We start from the raw sequence: 20,783 nt of genomic DNA on the forward strand, positions 1-20,783 counted from the left end.
GAATCACCTCAAATATTCCTCTCTTTTATCCTACATGGGACATAATCTAAACCCAAATATTTTCAAAAACAGCTATGCCTTTCCCTTTATATAGTTCAAGTAAAAGCTTGACATATTGTGATGGCTTTATAGTGGAATGTAAGCAGAAATGTGATTCTGAAAAATCAGGAATGATAAGATCTAGAGTCAAAAGTAACTCTGCAGAGGGCCAAATTGCCACCTGCAAAGTAGGCGCTTGCTTAAGCTCTAAACCATTTAAAAATCTAAACCCCATCTTCAAAGCAAAGTCAGATCCATTGTGATACTCTGTTCTGAAGTTTGATTGATACTTCTACCATATATTTCTAAAAAGAAATATGGAATTAAGTTGTATCCCATCTTTAACCACAATTCCTTTACTTTTGAATATAGCTGGAAACCCCACCAGAATTGTAAGTAAGCAAGAGCTTACTTACAGTAAGCATTCTGTTGCTCACAACTCTTCCATTCAGTGTTAGGCTACATTCTCTGCCTCACCTGAATTCAGCAGTTCAAATTCTCTCTCTACAGCTGTATTAACTTTGTCTGATTCCATCAGGCTTGTCTCCGGACTTCATCTTTACTAATAGATTACTAATAGATTAGCTGAGTTAGCCAATGGCCACCTTCACCATTCAAATTTGTGTAATAGCTGGTGAAAGACTGAAGGGGGTTTTATTAATACTGGTGTTATGCTCTTCTCTTTCCAATAGCTTGCACGTAAAGGCCATGGAATTTTAAGTGGCCATGTTATTTATGAAGCCAAAGCTTCATAGCAAGTGGCAGGTTTTGATTACATGATTGCCATGTGTAAAAACCCTCGTGCTGTTCACCACACAAAGCTTACACCTGCATAACGTGAAAATCTGACACCATACACAGAGAGAAAGGTTCCTCTATCTTAAATGTATTCAGCAATGAACTGGGTTTTAGTCTCGATAGGGTTTTAAAAACTTAGAGAAGTCTGAAATAAAACAAGCACCTGTGAAGTGTCTGTAATTTCAGGCTAGAATACAGACTGCGCCTACTGCAGTACGACTGTCAGGACTATCACCACCAATTCATGCAAATAACAGTTTCTTTACTTTTCACTTCCCAATTGTATTTTTAGTCATGCTGGGATCTGTCACAACCCCATTTTCTCAGAGCAGAGATTGTATTCTTTACGTAGAGCTGAATACAGTCTAAGTACTAATTGTACCTGCAATATGAATAAGAAAGAGTAATAATAATTGCACCTTATCATTGAATGTGAAAAAGGTTGCGAGCCCAATCCTGTTTCCATTCATGCCAAATTTAAAATAAAACCTAGAGGAAGAAAAGTAGGTATTAGGCCTCTTTGTGAGGATACAGTTGTGAAGGTTGGTCCCCAAACATTGTAATTATTGATGATACAGAAAAGGTTATGCCTAAGCATAGGATTTAATCCTGGGTATCCGATCTGCACTAGCTTTCCTTAAGGGCAGCCCACAAAGAAGGACACTGTAACGTGGCCTTGTTGGGCCATACCAAATCTTTTTACCATACCCTTACTGGGTATCTTCACCACAACCAATGGAGTTGCAGAAGCAGTAATTTAAGAACAGGCCCTATTTTGTTCTGTTTTAGGTTCCCTGGCACTGGATGAGCTCTCAGAAGCAGGCTTGCAAGTCAGGTGCACTAAAATCATGATGTCCACAAAATTTGCCAGAAAATGGAACATGAATTGAGCAGAAAAGAATCTTCCTGCATTAAAACTTTATGAACATCATTAAAGAGATGATATCTGTTGCCTTTCCCTTGTCCACTAATGTAGTTACTCCATTGTAGAAAGCCACTAGGTTGGTCAGGCAGGATTTGCCCTTGGTGAAGCCATGCTGGCTGTCTCAAATCGCAGAGCTTCTAGGAGGATGTCCAGATCTTCCCAGGCACAGAGGTGAGGCTAACAGGGCGGTAGTTCCCAGGGTCCTCCTTCCTGCTCTTTTTAAAAACGGGTGTCATTTTTCCCTTCTTCCAGGAACCAGGAACTTCACCTGACTGCCATGACCTTTCAGGTATCATGAAGAGTGGCTTGGCAACTGCACAAGCCAGTTCCCTCAGGACTCCGGGATGCATCTCATCAGGTCCCACAGACTTATGCATGTTCAGGTTTGGGCTAAGAAAGTGGAATGGAGCAGGCTCCTATCAGAGAATCTGGACTTAATCTTACTGAAACCAGCAAGTTTAAGGCTTGCTTTTCTTCAAAGGTCACTGCCTAGGTCTTTAAATAGGTGTGTGTATGTACGTACAAGTGAAAGCGTAAGTGAAAAATGTAGATGCTCTGAGTGAAGGTTTTCTGATGGGTTTTCTTCTAAAAAAAAAAGATACCCAAGAGAAGTCACAGAAACAAAGATGAAGAGCTTAGGACAGCCTGAAGAAGCCCATACCTCAGAAGCAGCTTTTCTCCTTCGGCACTTCTGCACTATTTATGAGTAGCAAAGCCACACCAGCCATTGAGGGTCACAGCCCTGTCTTCTCTTAGAGTACACAAAGAACAATTCCAGCCTGACAATGACACCATCCTGCTGCCTTCCAAGCCCCTGGTACAGCAATGATCCTCTTCAGCATCCTCACCAGCACCAGTTTAAGGCTCAGGGATAGTCTCATGAAGCAAACAGGTGGTTAAGAGCATTAGGAGATGAAATGAGCACACAACTGGTAATAAGTACACTGCTTTGTAAACTCGTACCATGCACGTGCCAGAATACTTTGTCATTCCAGTCCTTCCTGTTTCAGCAAGGATACAGCTGGAAAAGGTCAGAGAAGTGAACAGAGAATTCTGAAGAATAACTAAAGCAGTGAAGGAGTATCTGGTGTGCAAAAGGAGTAATAAAGCGAGCAGTGTGGACATCATGAGTGGCCATGGTGTCTTTCAAGTACTAAAGGTTATAAAATATGCAGCAGAACTTCTTCACGGTGGGGGTGCCAACGCACTGGGACTGGCTGCCCAGGGGGTGTGGAGTCCTCTTCTCTGGATTCAGGACCCATCTGGACACCAACCTGTGCGACCTGTCCTAGGGACCCTGCTTTAGCAGGGGCTTGGACTTGATGATCTCTGGAGGTCCCTTCCAACCCCCACAGCTCTGTGAAATTAGCAGTGGGCATGTTTAGCCAAAACGTGCTTCACAAAACACACAACGAGGCCAGAAATACCTTTGACAGCTGAGTGCCACGTACACGCTTAACACGTCCTTTGGGCTGAGGGGCCAGCCGGACAGGCTGGCAGCAGGGAGATCTGCTGTCAGTAACAGAATCACAAGGCTGGAAAAGACCTTGGAGATCATCGAATCCAACCGTTCCTGTCCTATGCTAACCTATATCCCTAAGCACCTCGTCTACCTGTCTGTTCATCCTCCTCCACCCGCAGGGGCAGCAGCCCCGCTACCCCCTTGCAGTTCAACCCCGAGCCTGCGAGCGAACCCACCCAGGGAGAGCAGGGTAACCGCGGTCGGGCTCGGGCGGCTGCCGCCGCACAGCGCCCAGGGCCGCCCCGCCCCGTGAGGCGGGCATCCATCGCCCCACACCCCGATACGGCCCCGCCCCGGGGCCGGCACTGCGGCGCGGCTCGGCCCACGGCGGCCGGGGACGCTGCCGGCGGGGCGGGGCATGCGGCGGGCCAGCCGGCGGCCGGGCCGCGGCGGGGCTCCTGGGTTAAATACGGCCGGAGCGGGGACGGCAGGGGAGCTGGGATGGCGCTCTCGGGCCGGCGGGACCTGGACAACGTGAGCGCGGGGGCTCCAGGGGGTGGGGGGCGTTGGCTTTGTCACTGTCGGCCCGTCCTGCCGCTTCTCTCTCCGCCGGTTCCCTCGCGGTGCGCCGCGGGTTTCGCGTTCTTCTTCCGGGGGCAGCAGCCGGCTGCGGCGTCGGGTGAAAGGGCCGTCTGGGGAGCGGGGAGGCGGCGGGACCGCTTCCTCCCCGCGCGGCCTGGGTAGGGGCCTCCCCCCCCCGCCCCACTTCAGCTGGGCTCCGGGCGCCCCCAGCCCCAGGGCGTGGGCTGCCTCTAACCGAAGTGAGGCCGCGGTTGCCCGTGTGAAAGCAGCGCTCTCTGGGCCGCTTCTGCGCGGGAGGAGCCCGGCCGCGCAGCTCCGGCTCTGCGGGCGCCTCGGTGCTGGCTGGCGGCGCTTCCCGCCGCGGCAAGGCCGGGCCGGCGCGCCGTGAGAGGCCTGCGCTGGCCTGAGCGCCGCGGGAGGGTGACCTGGCTGGCGCTTAGCGGCGATGATGTCGGCTGGTAGTGCGGGGGCTGCGCCCTGTGCTCGCTAGCGAGGAGGGGCTGGGTGAGGGATGAGGGCGGTCCCGGCTGTGTTTTGGTTGTGAGTGGCGGGAGCAGAATGCCGAGCGGGACCGTGGCCCTGGGCTGTGGCAGCCTCAGGCCGGTGCTGGGTGAGCCCCGCGGGACAGGGTATTTGAAGGAAGAGAGGCCCGAGATAGTTGGTCCGTGTTCGAGGGCTGCTCTTTCCAAGCTGAAAATGAGAGCATCCCAGTGGGAAAGGAGTCAAAGGGAGGCAGAAGACCTGCATGGGTAAGCAGGGGACTGCAGGGCAGGCTCAAGTGGAAGCAGAGAGTCTGTAGGGCATGGAAGATGTGGATGGGCACCTGGGAGGAATATCAGACTTGTCAGGGCACAGGGGGAGGCAGCTGGGAAAGCTGAGGCCTCCTTGGAGTTAGGCCTTGCAAGGGAGGCTAAGGACAACAGAAGATACGCTGCAGCCAAAACTAATGCTAGTGGCAGTGTGGCCCTCGGGAATGAGGTGAGTGCCCTCGTAACTGAGGATACTGGGCAGGCAGAGCTACTGAATGCTGCCTTTTTCTCTGTCTACATTGCTGGAGACTGTCTGCAGGAGCCCCGAGGCCTGGAAGGAAGTCAGGATAAATGAGGAGTTTGCCTTAGTTGATGAGGATTGGGTCAGGCATCAGTGAAGCTGTCTGAACATCCGTAAATCCATGGGTCTGGATGGGATGCACCTGAGGGAGCTGATGGAAGTCATTGCTAGGCTACTCCCCATCATCTTTGGGAAGTCATGGGAAGCAGGAGAGGTGACAGGGGACTGGAGGAAAGCAAATGTCACTCCAGCCTTCAAAAAGGGCAAGAAGGAGCACCTGGATAACCACAGACTGGTCAGCCTCACCTCTGTCCCTAGAAAGGTGATAGAACAACTTATCCTTGATGTGCCTAGAGACAGCAGTGAGGATAAGAGGGTTGTTAGGAGCAGTCAGCATGGCTTTACCAAGGGGAAGTCATGTCTGACTAGTCTGATAGCCTTTTGTGAGGACATAACCAGGTGGATAGATGATGGTAGGGCAGTGGATGTGGCTATCTTGACCTCAGTAAAGCATTTTACGCTGTCTCCTACTGCATCCTTGCGGTTACACTGAGGAAGTGTGGTCTGGAAAGTCAAGTACTGAGGTGGATTGAGAGCTGGTTGAAGGGAAGAAGTCAGAGTAGTGGTCAGTGGAACAGAGTCTGGCTGGAGGGCTGTGCTGGAATCAGTATTATTCAATGATCTGGATGAGGGAATGGAGTGCATGGTCAGCAGGATTGCTGATGAGACAAAACTGGGAGGGGTAACTGACACACCAGAGAATTTTGCTTCCATTCAGTGAGATCCTGACAGGTGGGGCATTGGGGAGGGGGAGTCTTAATGAAATACACCAAGAGTGAGACTTGCACCTGGGGCAGAACATCCCCAGGTACCAGTGTAGGTTGGGGATGGATCTGTTGGAGAGCAGCATAGGTGAGAGGGACCTGGGGGACAACAGAATGACCACGAGCCAGCAGTGTGCCCTTGTCGCCAAGAAGGCCGATGGCATCCTGGGATGCATTAGAATGGGGGTAGTTATAGGACAAGAGAGGTCCTTCTCCCCCTCTGCTCTGCCCTGGTGAGACCCCACCTGGAATATTGTGTCCAGTTCTGGGCCCCCCAGTCAAGAAGGACACAGAACTCCTTGAAAGAGCCCAGCACAGGGCCACAAAGCTGGAGTGGAACATCTTCCGTATGAAGAGAGGCTGAGGGAGTTGGGTCTCTTGGAGAAGAGGAGACTGAGGGATGACCTTATTAATGTCTATGTCTAGGGGATGAGTGTCAGGAGGATGGAGCCAGGCTCTTCCTAGTGATGCCCAACAGACAAGGGACAATGGATGCAAGCTGGAGCAGAGGGAGTTCTGTGGGAGTGTGAGGAGGAACTTTTTCCTCTGTGAGGGTGGCAGAGGCCTGGGACAGGCTGCCTAGGGATACTGTGGAGTCTCCTTCTCTGGAGACATTCAAACCCCCCTGGATGCATTCCTGTGTGAACTAATCAAGGTGTTCCTGCTCTGGCAGGGGATTGGACTAGATGATCTTTTGAGGTACCTTACAACTCCAAACACTGTGATCTTTGTTTAGTGGAATCTGATCTAATGAGGACACTAATTTTTCTTAATATCAGATTTGGCAGAATGGCATCGTTACTCCTTGTGTTAGTTCACCTCTTCCCCATGTTGCCTGTAGTATCTGTGCAAGGAGGCCATGTCATGCAGCACTTCCTAATGCTAGCTGTACATCAGCGTGCAAAGATGCAGTCTGGCAGTAAATAACATGGTCAAATGTGTTCCGATAAAAGCTCTGGCTGGAGGATGTGCTCATCAGTCATGGTACTGCAGGAGTGATGAGTTCCCTTGTTACCCTTAGACAAAGGATATTGACTGAAGGAGGATGGCTGGCTCTGTGAGAGGTGTGAGCTCTGCTTTTAATTGGGAAGGAGTGAGGCAAGATGTCTTGGCTGCTGGTGTGCTGGTCCCAGATGCTTGTGTTTCAGAGCTTAAAATGCCACTTGGCCTCTGAAAAGGGGGTATGAGGGACAGAGGGCACCTCTGTATTCCTGCTTATGGATTTTTAGGTTGGTGACACGTGCCACGTGTAAACCTGTGGATCTCCAGCAGAAGGCCATTTTACCAGGCAGTTATTTCAGCAAGGGCTGTTTACAGTCCAAGTCCAGGTTAATTAAAAGGTACCAGATAGGTGAGGGAGGCCTGCTCATACTTTTCTGTGGCTGGGCAAGCGTGGTGTTCACAGTACTAAAATAAACCTGGTTGCCAAGTGAAGTAACTCTTGATGCTGGCCCCTTTGCTGCAGGCTGTGGCCCGTGGGTGAAATAACATCAGGGAGCCAGTCTACATTGCCCTAGTTAAAATGGAGTATTACCCACAGTCTCATTCAAAAGCTTGTTTCTCTCTCCTTGTGCTGGTCTCTGGAAGAAGGACATGCCTCCTCTGTCTTGAGGCTTATACTGCTTTCTGTTGTGGCCACAAGTCTGTACTTTGAGAGCAGTGACTAGCCCAGCAAGCCCTGGTGTGTTTTTTGGACTAGCCAGCAGTCTGGAGTGGGGTGTGTCTGCCCTTGTTCTGGACTGTGGCTGGTACCAGTCAGCAGAAGAGCCATCAAAACATAACTGGGAATCTTGAGCTGCTTTATCTCTCAAAGCAAGTGATAGCATGGGACATCTTGGGCTTTTCTCTCAGCATCTTGCTTTGTTTAAGCATCCACAGTGGCTGTGTACCTTCCCTGTAAGGTGTGTGAAATCACTGTGTCCTACCTTGGAAGGAGCAGAGATGGGTAGCACTGAGACAGGCTTGTTCTGACATATCAGTGTCTGAGTCCCTTGAAACTGTGAACTGGTGTGCTACAGCTTTGTTATCAAGTGCCTCCAACTGTGTAGCTGGACAGGAGTATGAAGAACAAGGGGATTGGGATACCTTTGGGATACCTCTATAAAGTGTGTGAGAGACCTAATTCCCACTTTTCACATAAACATACTGAGGCTTGTGGCATCTCTCAGTGGTGATGCTCAAACGTGTTTTAAAGACTAAGGAGGTTGAGTTTTTACACAAAAAGTGTGATAGCTTACCAGAAGTTAAGATCTTATCTTAAGGTTATCTAGGGCTTTTACCCCAAAACTGTATTTGCTAAAACTTTACTTTTTGGAGCTTACTAGTTACCCCTCTTTCCCTTTCTCTTTTGTTTCAGGGTTCCTTGGAAGTAACACAGAGTTTAGAAGATGATCCTCTACTGGATGCACCACTTATTTCATCTCATACCTTGCATTCTCAACTGAGGCCAAGATTTCATGCTATCCCAGCCGTTTTCCTGGCTAACCTTCTCTTGCTAATACACGTAAGTTTTAAGTGTGGAAACTTCCTTATCTTTTCTTAAGTCTTACTGCCTGTCAGGACAGAACTCTCCTGAGATTTGTATACACTGTTCTGCCAAACCAGTGAAGTCCTATTTGTCAGTGGATTTTCATGATGTATAAGCTACTTGCTGTGTTAACTTCCTGATGGTTGGTGCTAACATGCTATGACACACTCTTAGGAAGAAAAGCCTTTAAACAGCAGTTTTCCTATGCTGTTGGAAACATGGCTTTAAAATCATGCTGCTGCTGTAGCAGTGCTGTGCTAGCTATAAGCACTAGAGGGCTAAGGTAACTGTGCCATGCTCTCTGGAGCCTGAACCTCACAGGGAAAAATGGATTGCGGTGGGGCTGGGTTTTTGAGTCACTTTCCTTGTGCCAAGCCCTGGACTTCTGCAGGCTTCTGGCTCCTATCAGGAGACTTGAGACCAGTGTGAAGTGTGCAGGCTAGAAATAACACCTGTATTGATCCTGTCTTTCCATAATCCTCTCTGTATGTGCCCATATGCAATGAATTTAAATACTTCTCTTAAGAGTAACCTTAACCATCAAAATTCCCTGTACTGAGACAAAGCACCTGTTGTTGGACTAAACGTGTCACCACCAATGCCAGCTACCTGTTTCCTCGTGTGGATGCTGCTGTAGTAACTGATTGGTAGAGCTGCCATGCTAGGCCATTCCTGCCTGTGTCAGTCTAATATAGCCTCTTCTGTACCATGGTATGTGCCTAACACCTGAAGAGAGTACAAATAGTTACATTACAAGTTGAAAATGGCAAACAGAACAGTACACAGACCAACTAAAATATGGGTTAGTTGGCTTATTCTTCCTTTTTAAGAAAAGGAGGTGGTAAAAATAGGTGAAACAAACCCTTTGTTGATAACCTCTATTTCACTAAATCTAGTTACTGAACCCATCTACACATAATTTGCATTTAGTTAACACTTGAAGTCATGAACTTGTGGTTAAATATTAAACACACTCCTCTTGTCCTCCCACCTTCTACCCCATATGTCTTCCATAATGTCTCTTTCAGGTATGATGACTGTGTGAAAGGTATTCCCTTTCTTCTTCCCTGCCAGTACCTAACTCTGTTCACAACTAGAGCAGGCTAAGGGTGGTTAACCTCCAGAATAATTTGGTAGTTTGGAAAAATTAACTTCTCTTAAAGTTACTTGGGAAATAAAAACATGAAGGAAGTTCAAGGGCATGGGAAGAGGTGGTAGATACCTGTGCAATTAAGCATGGCTACGAAGCTAGCAAATGAAAATCAGTCCTCTTCTTCCACTGTCACTTCTGATGTTTCTGTTGGTTACAAGACGCAGAACACTGGACCCTTTCTCTAAGTTAGGTAATTAGATATTATACTTATGCAGAGTTGAAATAAATGAATTTTTTGTTGCCTGAAGAAGCTCTCAATTTGCTTTGATATTGGTGGGATTTGGTTTTGGTTCTACTTCCAAATATTCCTATTCTGCAGAATGAATGAGGGTGAGACAGTGCAACACTTTGTTGTTCACTGACTGAAAACAGTACAGAAACATTTCCTATAAGAATGAAAAACCATGTGTATAAAACTAAGCCCCAGATAATGTGTACCCAAGACTCTGCCTACTAGTTGGCAGATTGCTGGTGCTGGGAACTTGGAAAAAAGTCTAGAAGACAGGGAAAGTTATTGCTTAATAGCACTGGTCTGAAAGGCTTGGCGTATGTGTAATGTTACTGACTACAGTCTGGGCATTCTGACAAGCTCTGGGAAAACCTGGTAGTAAATATACTAAAGGACAATTACCAACTGTACTGCTGTTACCCAGTGTTGATAACTAAGTTACTCTGATGTTTTACTTTGTCCAATGTCATAACCTAGAGATGAAGATGAAGTAGATCTCTGTAGATTTAGTGAAGTGGTGAATTTTCACTTCTTAAATTTCCTTTTAGAGATGTAGACTGTACCAATAAGCTATGAGGCTGTCCTACAGAGCAGTAGGGAAGTATAGTTGAATGAGTCTAAAAAGATGGGATTTAAAGATGTGATTTTTCTTTCTTTCCTTTTGAGAGGATAAATCAAGTTCCCCTTAAAGGTGGCCTAGAAGTAAGATAAAAGTCAGTAGGAAGGAGATGCTTCTTGGGGAACAGCAGAACTGAAATTCTGGCAATAGTAGTGTTTCTTGGCTCTGAGCTGGAAACTCCCTGCCCTCCTGGAATGCAATGTTACCACTTAACAATTTCAGTCATCAGTCAGTTCACAGAACGATGGGTAGTGGCTATAATAAATGTGTAATGTTAACTTAAAAAGTTGCTTCAGATGTAACAAATAATGAATAAATTACATAACACTTGTTGCTGTACTTAAATGCTGATTTTAAGTAGTTTAACCTCTCTTACTTTCTCTTTCAGGTTGCTTTTGTTGTTCTAGCATTTTTAGCAGCTATGTTTTGTTCTTACCCCAATCCATATCAGGATAAGTGCCCTGGAAACTATACTCACCCACTTAAAGTGCAGAGTGTCATAATCATTGCAAAAGTGATTCTGTGGATTCTGCATATTTGCTTTGAACGGTACATCCAGCACCACCACAGCAAAGTCAGAAGCAGGGGTTACTTCTCCATATATCGATCAACAAGGCATCTAAAAAGGCTTCCACTGCTGATACACTCCACAGGTGAGTTGTACTTGTTTTCCAGGTTTTGTTTCTGAAGCTTTAAACTGACACAGTAGAAGACTGAAAAGCTTATATGTACATACATGTGTGTATTACAGCCTTTAAAAAAACTTGCCTGTGAGCATTGGTGAACTACACTTTGGTCCAGTGAAGTTCCTGGCTGACCTTTCTGGCCTGCCAGGTGCAGGTGGTAAAGAATGTATGTTAGAAAAGCTTGTGGCTTTACTAAGAAACTACCTCAGACCTAAAATCCATGTGATTTAAGGGGACTTATCACACAAATATCAGGGTAAGAGAGAACAGTGGTGGCTTTTACAGCATTCTTGTCTCACTTCCCTTCTGTAAGTCTTTGGAATTTCAACAGTGTTTATGTTAGATGGTCATAAGCCTGTATCTTTCTTTCCACCATGTCACCAAGAGCTGGTCAGCTGGATGAATGTGTGAAACTTCAGGCTATGGCCGCTAGGTAGAGCTCTGAAGATAAAGATGTGTTTGGGCTCTGACTAAGTCAGGCTGCACCAGGTTTAAGGATGCTTCTCCCAGTTGCAGTGTGGTCTAGAATGCTTCTGTCAGGATGGACTCCACTTTTTCCCACCAGACAAACTCTGTGTGTGTGTAAATATCAGGTGCAGTCAGCTGTGCACTGTGGACTTGAAATCGTTGTTAGCTCTTAATACTGCAAGCTCTCTGCCATGCTAACTGCTGCTGCTGCCACTTCCATCCTGACAGCTTGGTTGCCTGATGCAGTGTGTAAGAATTCTACAATCCCCTGGCTGCATTAATGGTCTTAATACACTTAATGCTTTAGCCAGAAACTGGCTAAAGCATTTCTATGGGTGGGGGGGGAACCCAGCACTTCACATTCTGTATCAGAAAAGAGGGCCTGTAAAGAATTTTGAATGCTTATAGATCTGTAATTCAACACTTGCTGTCTTTGATTAATTGTGCTCATTTCAGTTTAACTTTCATTAACTTAAAGGAATTAAAATAATAGCCAGGCAACTGGAAGCCTGTACAAGTATCTCCCTTTGAAAGGCAGGTGTTTGTATTTTTGTGCTGTTATACTTGCTTAAATATGTTCAAATCAACTGCTTGAAGGAAAATGTCCACTTGCTCAGACTTGACTGATGTGACCTCATGCAAATTGAAATAAGTTAATACCCTCCAAGGAGCTCTGGGGATGGAGAAACAAGACTATGAACTGTTTAGGCCCTTGTGTGTATAACAGGCATCTCTGGTGCGTTTTGTCCACTCTTGTCACCAAGCCAGTACGATCTAAGGAAACTGCCATTCTCTATGATGACAGTGAAATGCTGAAATCTCCCTTTGCTGCCAGCAGTTGCAAGCTTGTGTCGCCTGCTAAGGAAACTGGCTGAAGAGGCAGAATGGAAAAGCATTGCTGCAATGTTGCAGATGCTGGGGATAAGAGCCTACTAACTTATTTTTATCAGCTAATGAAATTTCCACCTGTAAACCAGAGCGATTGTTTTTCTAGGTAATGCAGCCCTACTTCTGATTCTGTCGATGCAGCATTCCTTTCCTGACCACAGTAAAGTGTACCTCTACCTTATCCTGGGAGTCCTGGGCCTGGAGCTGATCAGCTCTCTGACCTGCTTAGTGATTTACACAGGTGAGAGATTATTTTTTTGCTTTCTTGAGTGAGACTTAGAGCTGCTATTCAGCTATCTTGTTTGCCCTCACAGTAGCTCACTTGGGGTACCCCAAGAAAACAAATACAGAATGATTCTGTGCTTGTAAAAGGAGAACTAAGGTAAATCCAAAACAAATAGGAAGTATGTCAGGCATGATTTGGTCTGCAAGTGCTGGTAGGTGAAAGCTCCATGTTACCTCAAAGCTGTTGATCCAGTGAAGTGGCAGTAAGAGCATAACTGCTGCAGAAGTGTCCTGTGAACAGTCTTTTCTCTTGAGCAATGTGTGCCTTGCAAGCTGTGCAGTAGTAAAAGCTGACTGGCTTAATGAGAACCACTTCCAAGACTTCAAGTAGGACTTGTGTAGATGATAGTGCCATCACTCTAGGCTCTTTATCTCTGGTCCCACCCAAAAGCTTCAGTTCATCTTTGTCACTAATATGGATCCCTCTAGTGAATGTTAAAAACATGAAAAGCATGGCTTTTCGAGATATGTGCTAACAGTAAAATAAGATACAGCTTCATAAAGATCTGAGGCATTGCTTTGTACTGTCACAGCTGTATTAAAGGTTGTCGGCTTTTAGATTTCATGTAACTTCTCAAGTCTTGGTAAGCATCTTCTTGTTAAATTACTGAAGACCTGTCTAGAATGTTGATTAGTAAGTATGTAAGCCAAAGAGTTTCATCTGATCTTCAAATGTGTGGGCTTATGGCTTGCATTAAGTCAAATGAAAATGGCTGGGGGGGGGGTGGGGGATGACTACCTGTTGCGGTTTTGTGAGGCTGTGCTGCTGAGATGGTTTCTTTAAGCAGCAGTTAGAGTTTTCTGCCAGCCTAAACTACAAACAACGAGCAATTCAAGGCCAAAGTCACAGCCCAGGAGATAGTCAAACGCCTGTGAGAACCAGATAGAGGAGAAAACAACCTGGAAGCAGCTGCATTTTGCCACTGGAGAAGGGAGTGAGAAGATGTAACGAGCTGTGCAGACACCAAGGCTGGAGGAGGGCGGGGGAGGAGGCGGCCCAGGTGCCAGAGAGAAAGATGCCCCTGCAGCCCCTGGAGAAACCCATGGAAAAGGCCCAGACCCCACCTGCAGCCTGTGGAGGGGCTCCATGCTGAATGGAGCAGCTGGAGACATAAGAAGATGCTGTGACCCTGTGTTGGAACAAGCCCCTGCCAGCACTTGCAGCCATGAGGAGAAACAGACACAGATGAGAGAAATACTTGTGTCGGAACAGGTTTGCTGGGGGAGGCTTGGAATCCCATGGAGGACTGGGAGACACTGTGATAAAGAGCCAAGGCCCGTTGGGAAAGGATTCACGTTGGAGAAGTTCTTGGAGGACTGTCTCCTGTGGGTGAGACCCCCATGGTGCAGCAGGGGGAGGGTGTGGAATGAATGTCCCCTCACCCTCCCAGCCATTAAGGAAACCAACTTGCAAGGGACTGATCGAAGCCCCATCTCCCAGTCCCTGCCCCCCTGTGCTGCGATTGGGGGCAAGAAGGGAGAGAAATCACGACTAGAGTGAAGTCTGCTTAGAAGGGAGCAGCCAGGGCCAGGGAGGTTAGAGGTGTTTTAAGATCTGGAAAAGGAAAACAGCTCATGAAGAAGTAGGAGAACCCCATTTTTTCCCAGTCCCTGCCCCCCTGTACTGTGAGCAGGGGGGAAGAAGGGAATAAGATCATGGTTAAAGTCTGCGAAGAAGGGAGTGGTGCGGGGGAAGTGTTAAGATCTGGTCGCACTCCTGACTCTAGTTTTAGTGCTCTTTGTAGTATAGTGTAACAAATTAGATAGCTAATCTGCTTTTCACTCTGTGTTGAGACTGTTTTGCCCACATTGTTGCTGACAGAGTGATCTCTCCCTGTCCTTAATTTGTCTCCTGAGCCTCCTAATGTATATTTTCTCCCCTGTCCAACTAAGAAGGGGAGTAATAGACTGACTTTGGGTGTCTGGCCTCCAGCCAGGGGTAAACAACCACACTACCTGAAAAGGTAAAAGACCCTGAAAAATGCAACCTTTTTTGTTGCATGATGAAAGCTAGAGGAGTTAACTGAAATCATGTATGTTTAAATGAGAAGTAGTTCTTGCTCTTGAGTTAGATAGCTCATACTCCTGAGATGCTGCTTTCTGATGGTTTATAGCTACAGACAAAGAGAGGACATCTCAGCTAAGCACTCATTAGCACTGGTTTCACTGGGGGTGGCCTAGTACACTCTGAAACCTCCTTCAGGACTGCATGAAGATGAAAAGTCAGAGTAAAAGCCAGTTCTGTGGTGGTCAGTGCCTGTGTTAATCTGACTACTTTTGTGGTTTCATAATTAGTAATTAATCTCAGATGCCTTCTCCTTTGGAGAAGAAAACTTTGGTATGTTCTTAGTAATGTTTTGATACATGAAGAAATACTGCCTGGTCATTGGGAAATAAAATCTGTTCTTGACTCTCCTCCAACAGCTTTGAATTCAAAATGCAATAAGAAATAAGGCTCTGAGTCTGTCCTTTTATGACTGTGCTTTACTGCTACAGGCTTATTGAGCTTTCTCTTGAACTGGCCAGCATGGCTCAAGGAGACTCTACTGGAGGAATAGAGGCAATGAGGAGTCAACACAAGCATGGCAGTCCTAGAAAACTATTCTAGGAATGCTGGAGATCATCCCTTTGATGCATATGCATACTTACTTTCCTGGGAAACTCAGGAAATGGGGTGAATTGTAAGCTTTTAATAGAACATGAGGAGTTCCAGCAAAAGTATTTCTTACCTTGAGGCCTCTTGGAGCCCAACAAACTATACAGTGTGTCTCTTACTGGCGGAAAAGTATAAGCCACTGGAACAAAGTGGACCTTCCTGTAAGGTCTGAGCTTGAGAGCTCTTACAGAAGTCCAAACTACCTTTCTGCTTGCTTGTCACAAAAAAGGTTTTGTCCTAGCTTGTACTGTGCCTGTTCCTGTGCCTTACCAAATTCATTTACTAACTTACACTAGGATGTTCTGGGGTGTGGTGTTCTCTTTCCAACTGAAGGAGGCTTGGAGGGTCTAGTGAGCCCTAGAATGCAGAGCTGCATGGCTAGGAAGGAGTGCAATGTTTCCTTGTGGCAACAGCTATCTTACTTCCTCAGCAGTGCCAAAGCAACAGCCTGAGCTTCATTCTCTAAAGCTTGGTGTGCAAATCTGGGGCTAACTTATGTAACTTAATATTTACCTTGGGATGAGGAAGACTTCCAGTCACTCTAGATTGCCTTTTCCCATGCTTAGTGTAACTTGTTTCTTTGTTTTCCATTCCAGTACTTACTAAGTTAAGAGACTTGCTTGCATGTCTCTCCTCAGTGGTGTTTTTTAAGCTTTTCCAACAATTAACATTTTAAGCCTGAAACCAAAGATGTACTGAAGCAATGTATTTGGCTATTTTGAAAACTGGCCTGAGAATCTGTAGTAACAGGGGCACTTGGGTAATTCTTCTCTCTCAGAACAGAGTAAGTGACTTGATGAAGTAGGAAGCTACTACAGTAGGAACCTTTCAAGGGCAGACCTCTGCTCAGTGCCTGTCTCCCAAGGCAGACATTTAGCAGATACCACTATGCTATCAGCTAATGCAGCTGAGCAGTAATGGGGGTGTTAAAGTCACTTCTCACTAACAGTTTATGGTCAGCTTTTTTTGTCTTAGTATGTAATACCTGATTAAAATTCTCAGTATTTCTTCTTGCTTATTGAGAGCTGTTTTAATTATATGGTGTCCAATGTCCTGTGAAGTACTACAGCCTTTCTTACAATGCTCTCCATGCACCTGTGCATGTGTATAACACAGCTGTGGGATGCAGAGGCAGCAGTTCTTCACAAAATTGCTGTGATGGACCTGTAACAGATTTGATACATACAAATTGTTGAAGTGAGATAAATGTGCATGGAACAAAGTATAATAGACAGCTCTAAATGTCTCTGTGTTGTTTCCTGTTTATAGGATAGGGAGTCATGCTTTAAGGTTTACTAAATATATGTATTTAATTACTTTCTTGCATACTTCTAGTCTCATTTGAATAAAAGACTAACATTCCCACAAACAATGTGTGTTGGGGATTCCACATCCAGTCCTTTGTGGCTTTATTTGCCACCATAGGAATAACTGGCCTTTGAGCCTAACTTGTACTGAACTTCTGGAGGGTCTTAGCAGTGTTTTGGCAGGGTGGCCTGCAATCAACCCTATCCTATTCCTGACTTGCAAGGACAGTGTCTCTGCTACAGTAGCACAGATTTCTACAGGTGCTGCACTGTAATGTTTTCAGTGGTGTCAGTATGGCTTCACAAGCAGCCCTAACTGCAGAGTCCCGAATGCATACCCTGCATCTCCTGGTAACTACCCAAATCAGGGTCTGATATTGAATGGCTTCAACTACTACTGGTGTCCTCCCAGAAGCAGCGTAGCAGGTGCCCACAGCTTCTTCCACCTGTTCCATTTCTGTTTAAATTTTATCTTAAACTTTATTGGCAGGTGTCCCGGAATGACTTCTGGGTTTGGTAGCCAACACTGCAAGGTTCACAGTGTGAAGCTAAGAGCCAGTTCAGCTTGAAGACTTAAAGGCTTTCTGTAGCAAGCCTGTCCTCATTTGAGAGCAGGCAGGCAGGCTGCTGCTTCACCATGGCTAGCCCAGTGAAGCTCTCTGACAAATGCTATTTTAAGTTAGGAGTTCTGACATAAATACCAGTACCAGAGCTTTTTACTTGCTTTTTTTCTCATAGCATTCTTAATTTATGGCCTGAACTGACATCCTCTTTGTGTTTCACCCTCTTAGGTGACAGATTAAACTTTGCAGGTGTTAAGCAGTTTAAGCTTCCCCATTCAGGTCTTTACTGTGGTCTATTTAAGCAGCAGAGCTGAGGACATAAAAAACCCAAAACACCCCACCAAGCCACCACTAATATAACCAAGGGCATTCCAGAAGTGAGCCAAGATAGGGTTTTTTCCCCTCTCCTTCCTTCCCACTCCAGGTTTGAAGGCAATCTTATAATAATCTGTTACAGATTTTTTGGTTGTGTATGTTTTAGTGGTTTTTTTTAACTTGGAGCCTGGTGATAAAGCTTTTTGCTCTTTGGTTGCTTTCCACTAACTTACAAAACTTTGTTGTAGTGAAAATAAGCAACTTCAATCGTGCGAAGCCAAGACCTGACATAATTGAAGAAGAGAAGATGTATGCCTACCCCAGTCACATTACCTCAGAGATTGGATTCAGGTAAGATTTTCTGTGGTGTGACACATTTTGCCCTGGTATATAGGTAATGCTGATGTAACTGCATCACTTTCTGTAGACTGATGTATAATCCTGAATCTGAGTACAGCAGAGGTGTGGAGAAACAGTTCTGAAGGAAACTACGTGCCTGAGGCTGCAGTTTTACAAGGGCAGAGGAGAAGCAGCACAGGATTTCCTGTGCAGTAATGGTCAGTTTATTAAATACAGAAATCCCCCAGCATGAGGACAGAAGTGATTTGACCACTTATGGCTGGTCACATTAATCTTTCATGTACCATAAATAACTGTGCTTACTCTGCTTCAGTTGACTTTATATGAGAGCTTGAGCAAAGATACTGGTGTGTTGTTCTGTTACTTAGTACAAGCATAGCTTGTTCAACCAGCTCTTTCAAGGAATGAAATACATTGTGGCAGCTGATGGATAAGAAAACTTTGGGGCTCTGGCCTGTGCCAGCAGCTGGATATGAGATTAAACCACATAAAAATGCACTTAAATTTTCTAGTTTGGTATGACTTGCTTCTGTCCATGTGCCTTAGTAAAGCCTTGAGATGCAGAGATGGTTAATACTTTAGCACTTTCTCTGGTGTCACTGATGCAGCACACGGGAGGTGTCTGCAGTGCAGGAAGGATTTAGAACCCTCAAATTTCAATACAGTATCTGACTTCCATCCTGATGTGAAATCCATGGTGAATGCACAGTTGACCTCATTCCTTCCTCATTCAGCCTGTCCCCTGAGAGATTCTGAAATGCCCAGGGAATGAGCCTCCAACAATGACCAGCTGAAGAAAAGACTAATTATTTTTGATTGGAGTGTAAACTTCCTGTGAGAACCAGTGGAAAACCTGTTACTTTAATGCAGCTCTATACAACTCTTTCCCTTGACTTGGGCCCTATTGAAAAGTGAATCCTGTCAGTCCTTCAGCTGACCCTGGTTGTAGGAGTGCTTCTTGAATGATGTGACCTACATCCTAAGCTACTGATCAGGACCTTCTGGTGCTTTAAGTTGGCAGTGCAGAGTACTGGATAAAGTTGCAGGCTGTCCATCTGGGAAAATGGTTTCCTTTATTTTTCCAGTTTAACTGCTGTAGGTTTTTAATTGGACCCAAGGTTTTTTCCAGTCTGGCTATTCTCCTCAGCCTTTTCTAAGAACTATGGAAAGGGCAGTGTTCCTCCACAAAGTGCTGCAAAGATGGGGAACAACTTTCTAAGCTTGAAGATGCTCATGTGTGTACTATGAGGGTAGACTCCCGAGTCAGCTAGGAAGCAATAATATATAAGGGAAGACTGGAATAGGCTTAGACACTGGTACTTGTTCTTGCAGTATTGTTAGAAGACCCTGATCATGGATTTGACAATACTCTGTACTTGTACAAACTATTTACAGTTAACTTGTCTTAATGTTGCAGTGTTACTGTTGTGGTTAACTTAGGGACGCCTGGAAGCAGGAGATAATTTTAAGTGGTAGCTTAGCTTCACATGAGGCTGTAGGTCTCAAATAAGCACAGCTGTGCTGATGCTGTTATGGTATTGTGACAGGTAATATTGCTGTATCCCAGTAATATCACTATATTGTGTGTACTGCAGCAGGCTTGTCAGAAAAGCTGGTTTAAACAGCTCATGGTCCACACAGTAATAAAAATACTGTTCTTCCTAATGCACTTGGAGAATGTGCCACAGATGTCTTGGTGTTGTGTGTTGTCTGGCTCAAGTTAGTTACATATCAACAACCCACACACTACTAATTCTGAGATGTGTAACTCAGTTGCATGTACATGGTACAGAGCTTAGCCAGACTTTTCTCTCTTCCTGCCCTCTGGTGCAGAGGTTAAACACAAACATGTTGTAGATTGGCTCCTCCCTTAAAAATTACAGATCAACAACAGTAAAACTGCAGTTAACAACTTGTTATAAGCATTTGTTGGTTAGCTCTGAGATCTTCATGTTAGGAAGCTGCTATCACTTACTGAAACCCTTATTTGCTTGTGTCATTTCAAGGGAAAATTCAAGTTTAGAAGAGATAGTTGAGAAGCAAGGGGATGTAATAGAATACCTTCAGCGACACAACGCACTGCTCAGCAAGAGGCTGCTGGCACTAACATCTCAGCAAATCAAGACTTAGCAGCACTTGAAAAGCTGCTGCTGGAGCTCTGGATGGAACATGAAGTAACGGTACCTGGACTGACCTGCACACTCAAGTCATGTTTCATGCTTTGAAATGGAAGTTAAGCTGGGAGGGTGAGATCTGCACGCACTATAAATGTACTGCAACTGGACACTGGCTCTCTTCAGATCATCACTTCTGGGGAAGAATGTTCTTGGAGCTTCAAGGATTTTAAATTCCTAATAGGTTAAAGATGGACTTGAGGTTCAGCTTTTCTCAGTTGTTGCAATTACTTTGTACTGCTGTAAACTTTAAGCTTCAAACTACCTTATTTCTAGAATACCAACTTGTTTTATAGGGAAATCCAACTTTGTGGAGGATTTCTTCTCAGCTTCAAGTGCTGAAGCTGGGACTCCATGTGTTCTGTCCTGAGTTCCACAGCTTCCCATATGAGGTGGTGTACTTCAACAGAACTATACAAAAGAGATGCTTGCTTTCTAGGTCAGTCTCCTTTTCAAGAGGAGAAATGAAACTTGTCTGTGACATGGGGGGGGGGCTGGGGGGAGGGGGGAAGCTGTAGATGGTGTATGGGGGGAGATGAAAAGCAGCAGGAAATGGAAAGGCCTTCTGAAAGTTGAGGAAACAATTTTTTGGTTCTATTATATGGATTTATTGGGAAGACTGGTGAAAGAGCCATTGTGTTTTGGGTACTGCATTGTCTACCACTGTAGACAGAATTATTTTAGAAACCAATACCTCTGTAGGGACAGGGTAGTCGCTAGTCAAAACAGGAAAGAAGCCTCTCCTGAGGAGTCCTTTTGTAGTTGAATATAAGCAAAACAAAGTTGATCTTTCCTACTTTGGTCCTAGGGCACAACTTTAGAAATAACTGAAGTGTTTAACCTGCAACAAATGTGGGGTTTGTCTCACTTGAA

General features: G+C 45.5%; 1 protein-coding gene across 1 annotated transcript; it reads left to right on the plus strand.

Moving 5' to 3' along the window:
- Positions 1–3,644: 3,644 nt before the first annotated feature.
- On the plus strand, positions 3,645–20,021 carry TMEM192 (transmembrane protein 192). Its single transcript, XM_084266718.1, has 6 exons — positions 3,645–3,758; positions 8,037–8,183; positions 10,597–10,861; positions 12,357–12,491; positions 17,625–17,727; positions 19,743–20,021. The coding sequence occupies exons 1-6, from the start codon at positions 3,726–3,728 to the stop codon at positions 19,864–19,866; spliced, it is 807 nt and encodes a 268-aa protein (XP_084122844.1). The 5' UTR covers positions 3,645–3,725; the 3' UTR covers positions 19,867–20,021.
- Positions 20,022–20,783: the final 762 nt, after the last annotated feature.

The sequence above is a fragment of the Gallinula chloropus genome, assembly GCF_964237585.1.
Source record: "Gallinula chloropus genome assembly, chromosome: 7".
NCBI classification, from domain to species: Eukaryota; Metazoa; Chordata; class Aves; order Gruiformes; family Rallidae; genus Gallinula; species Gallinula chloropus.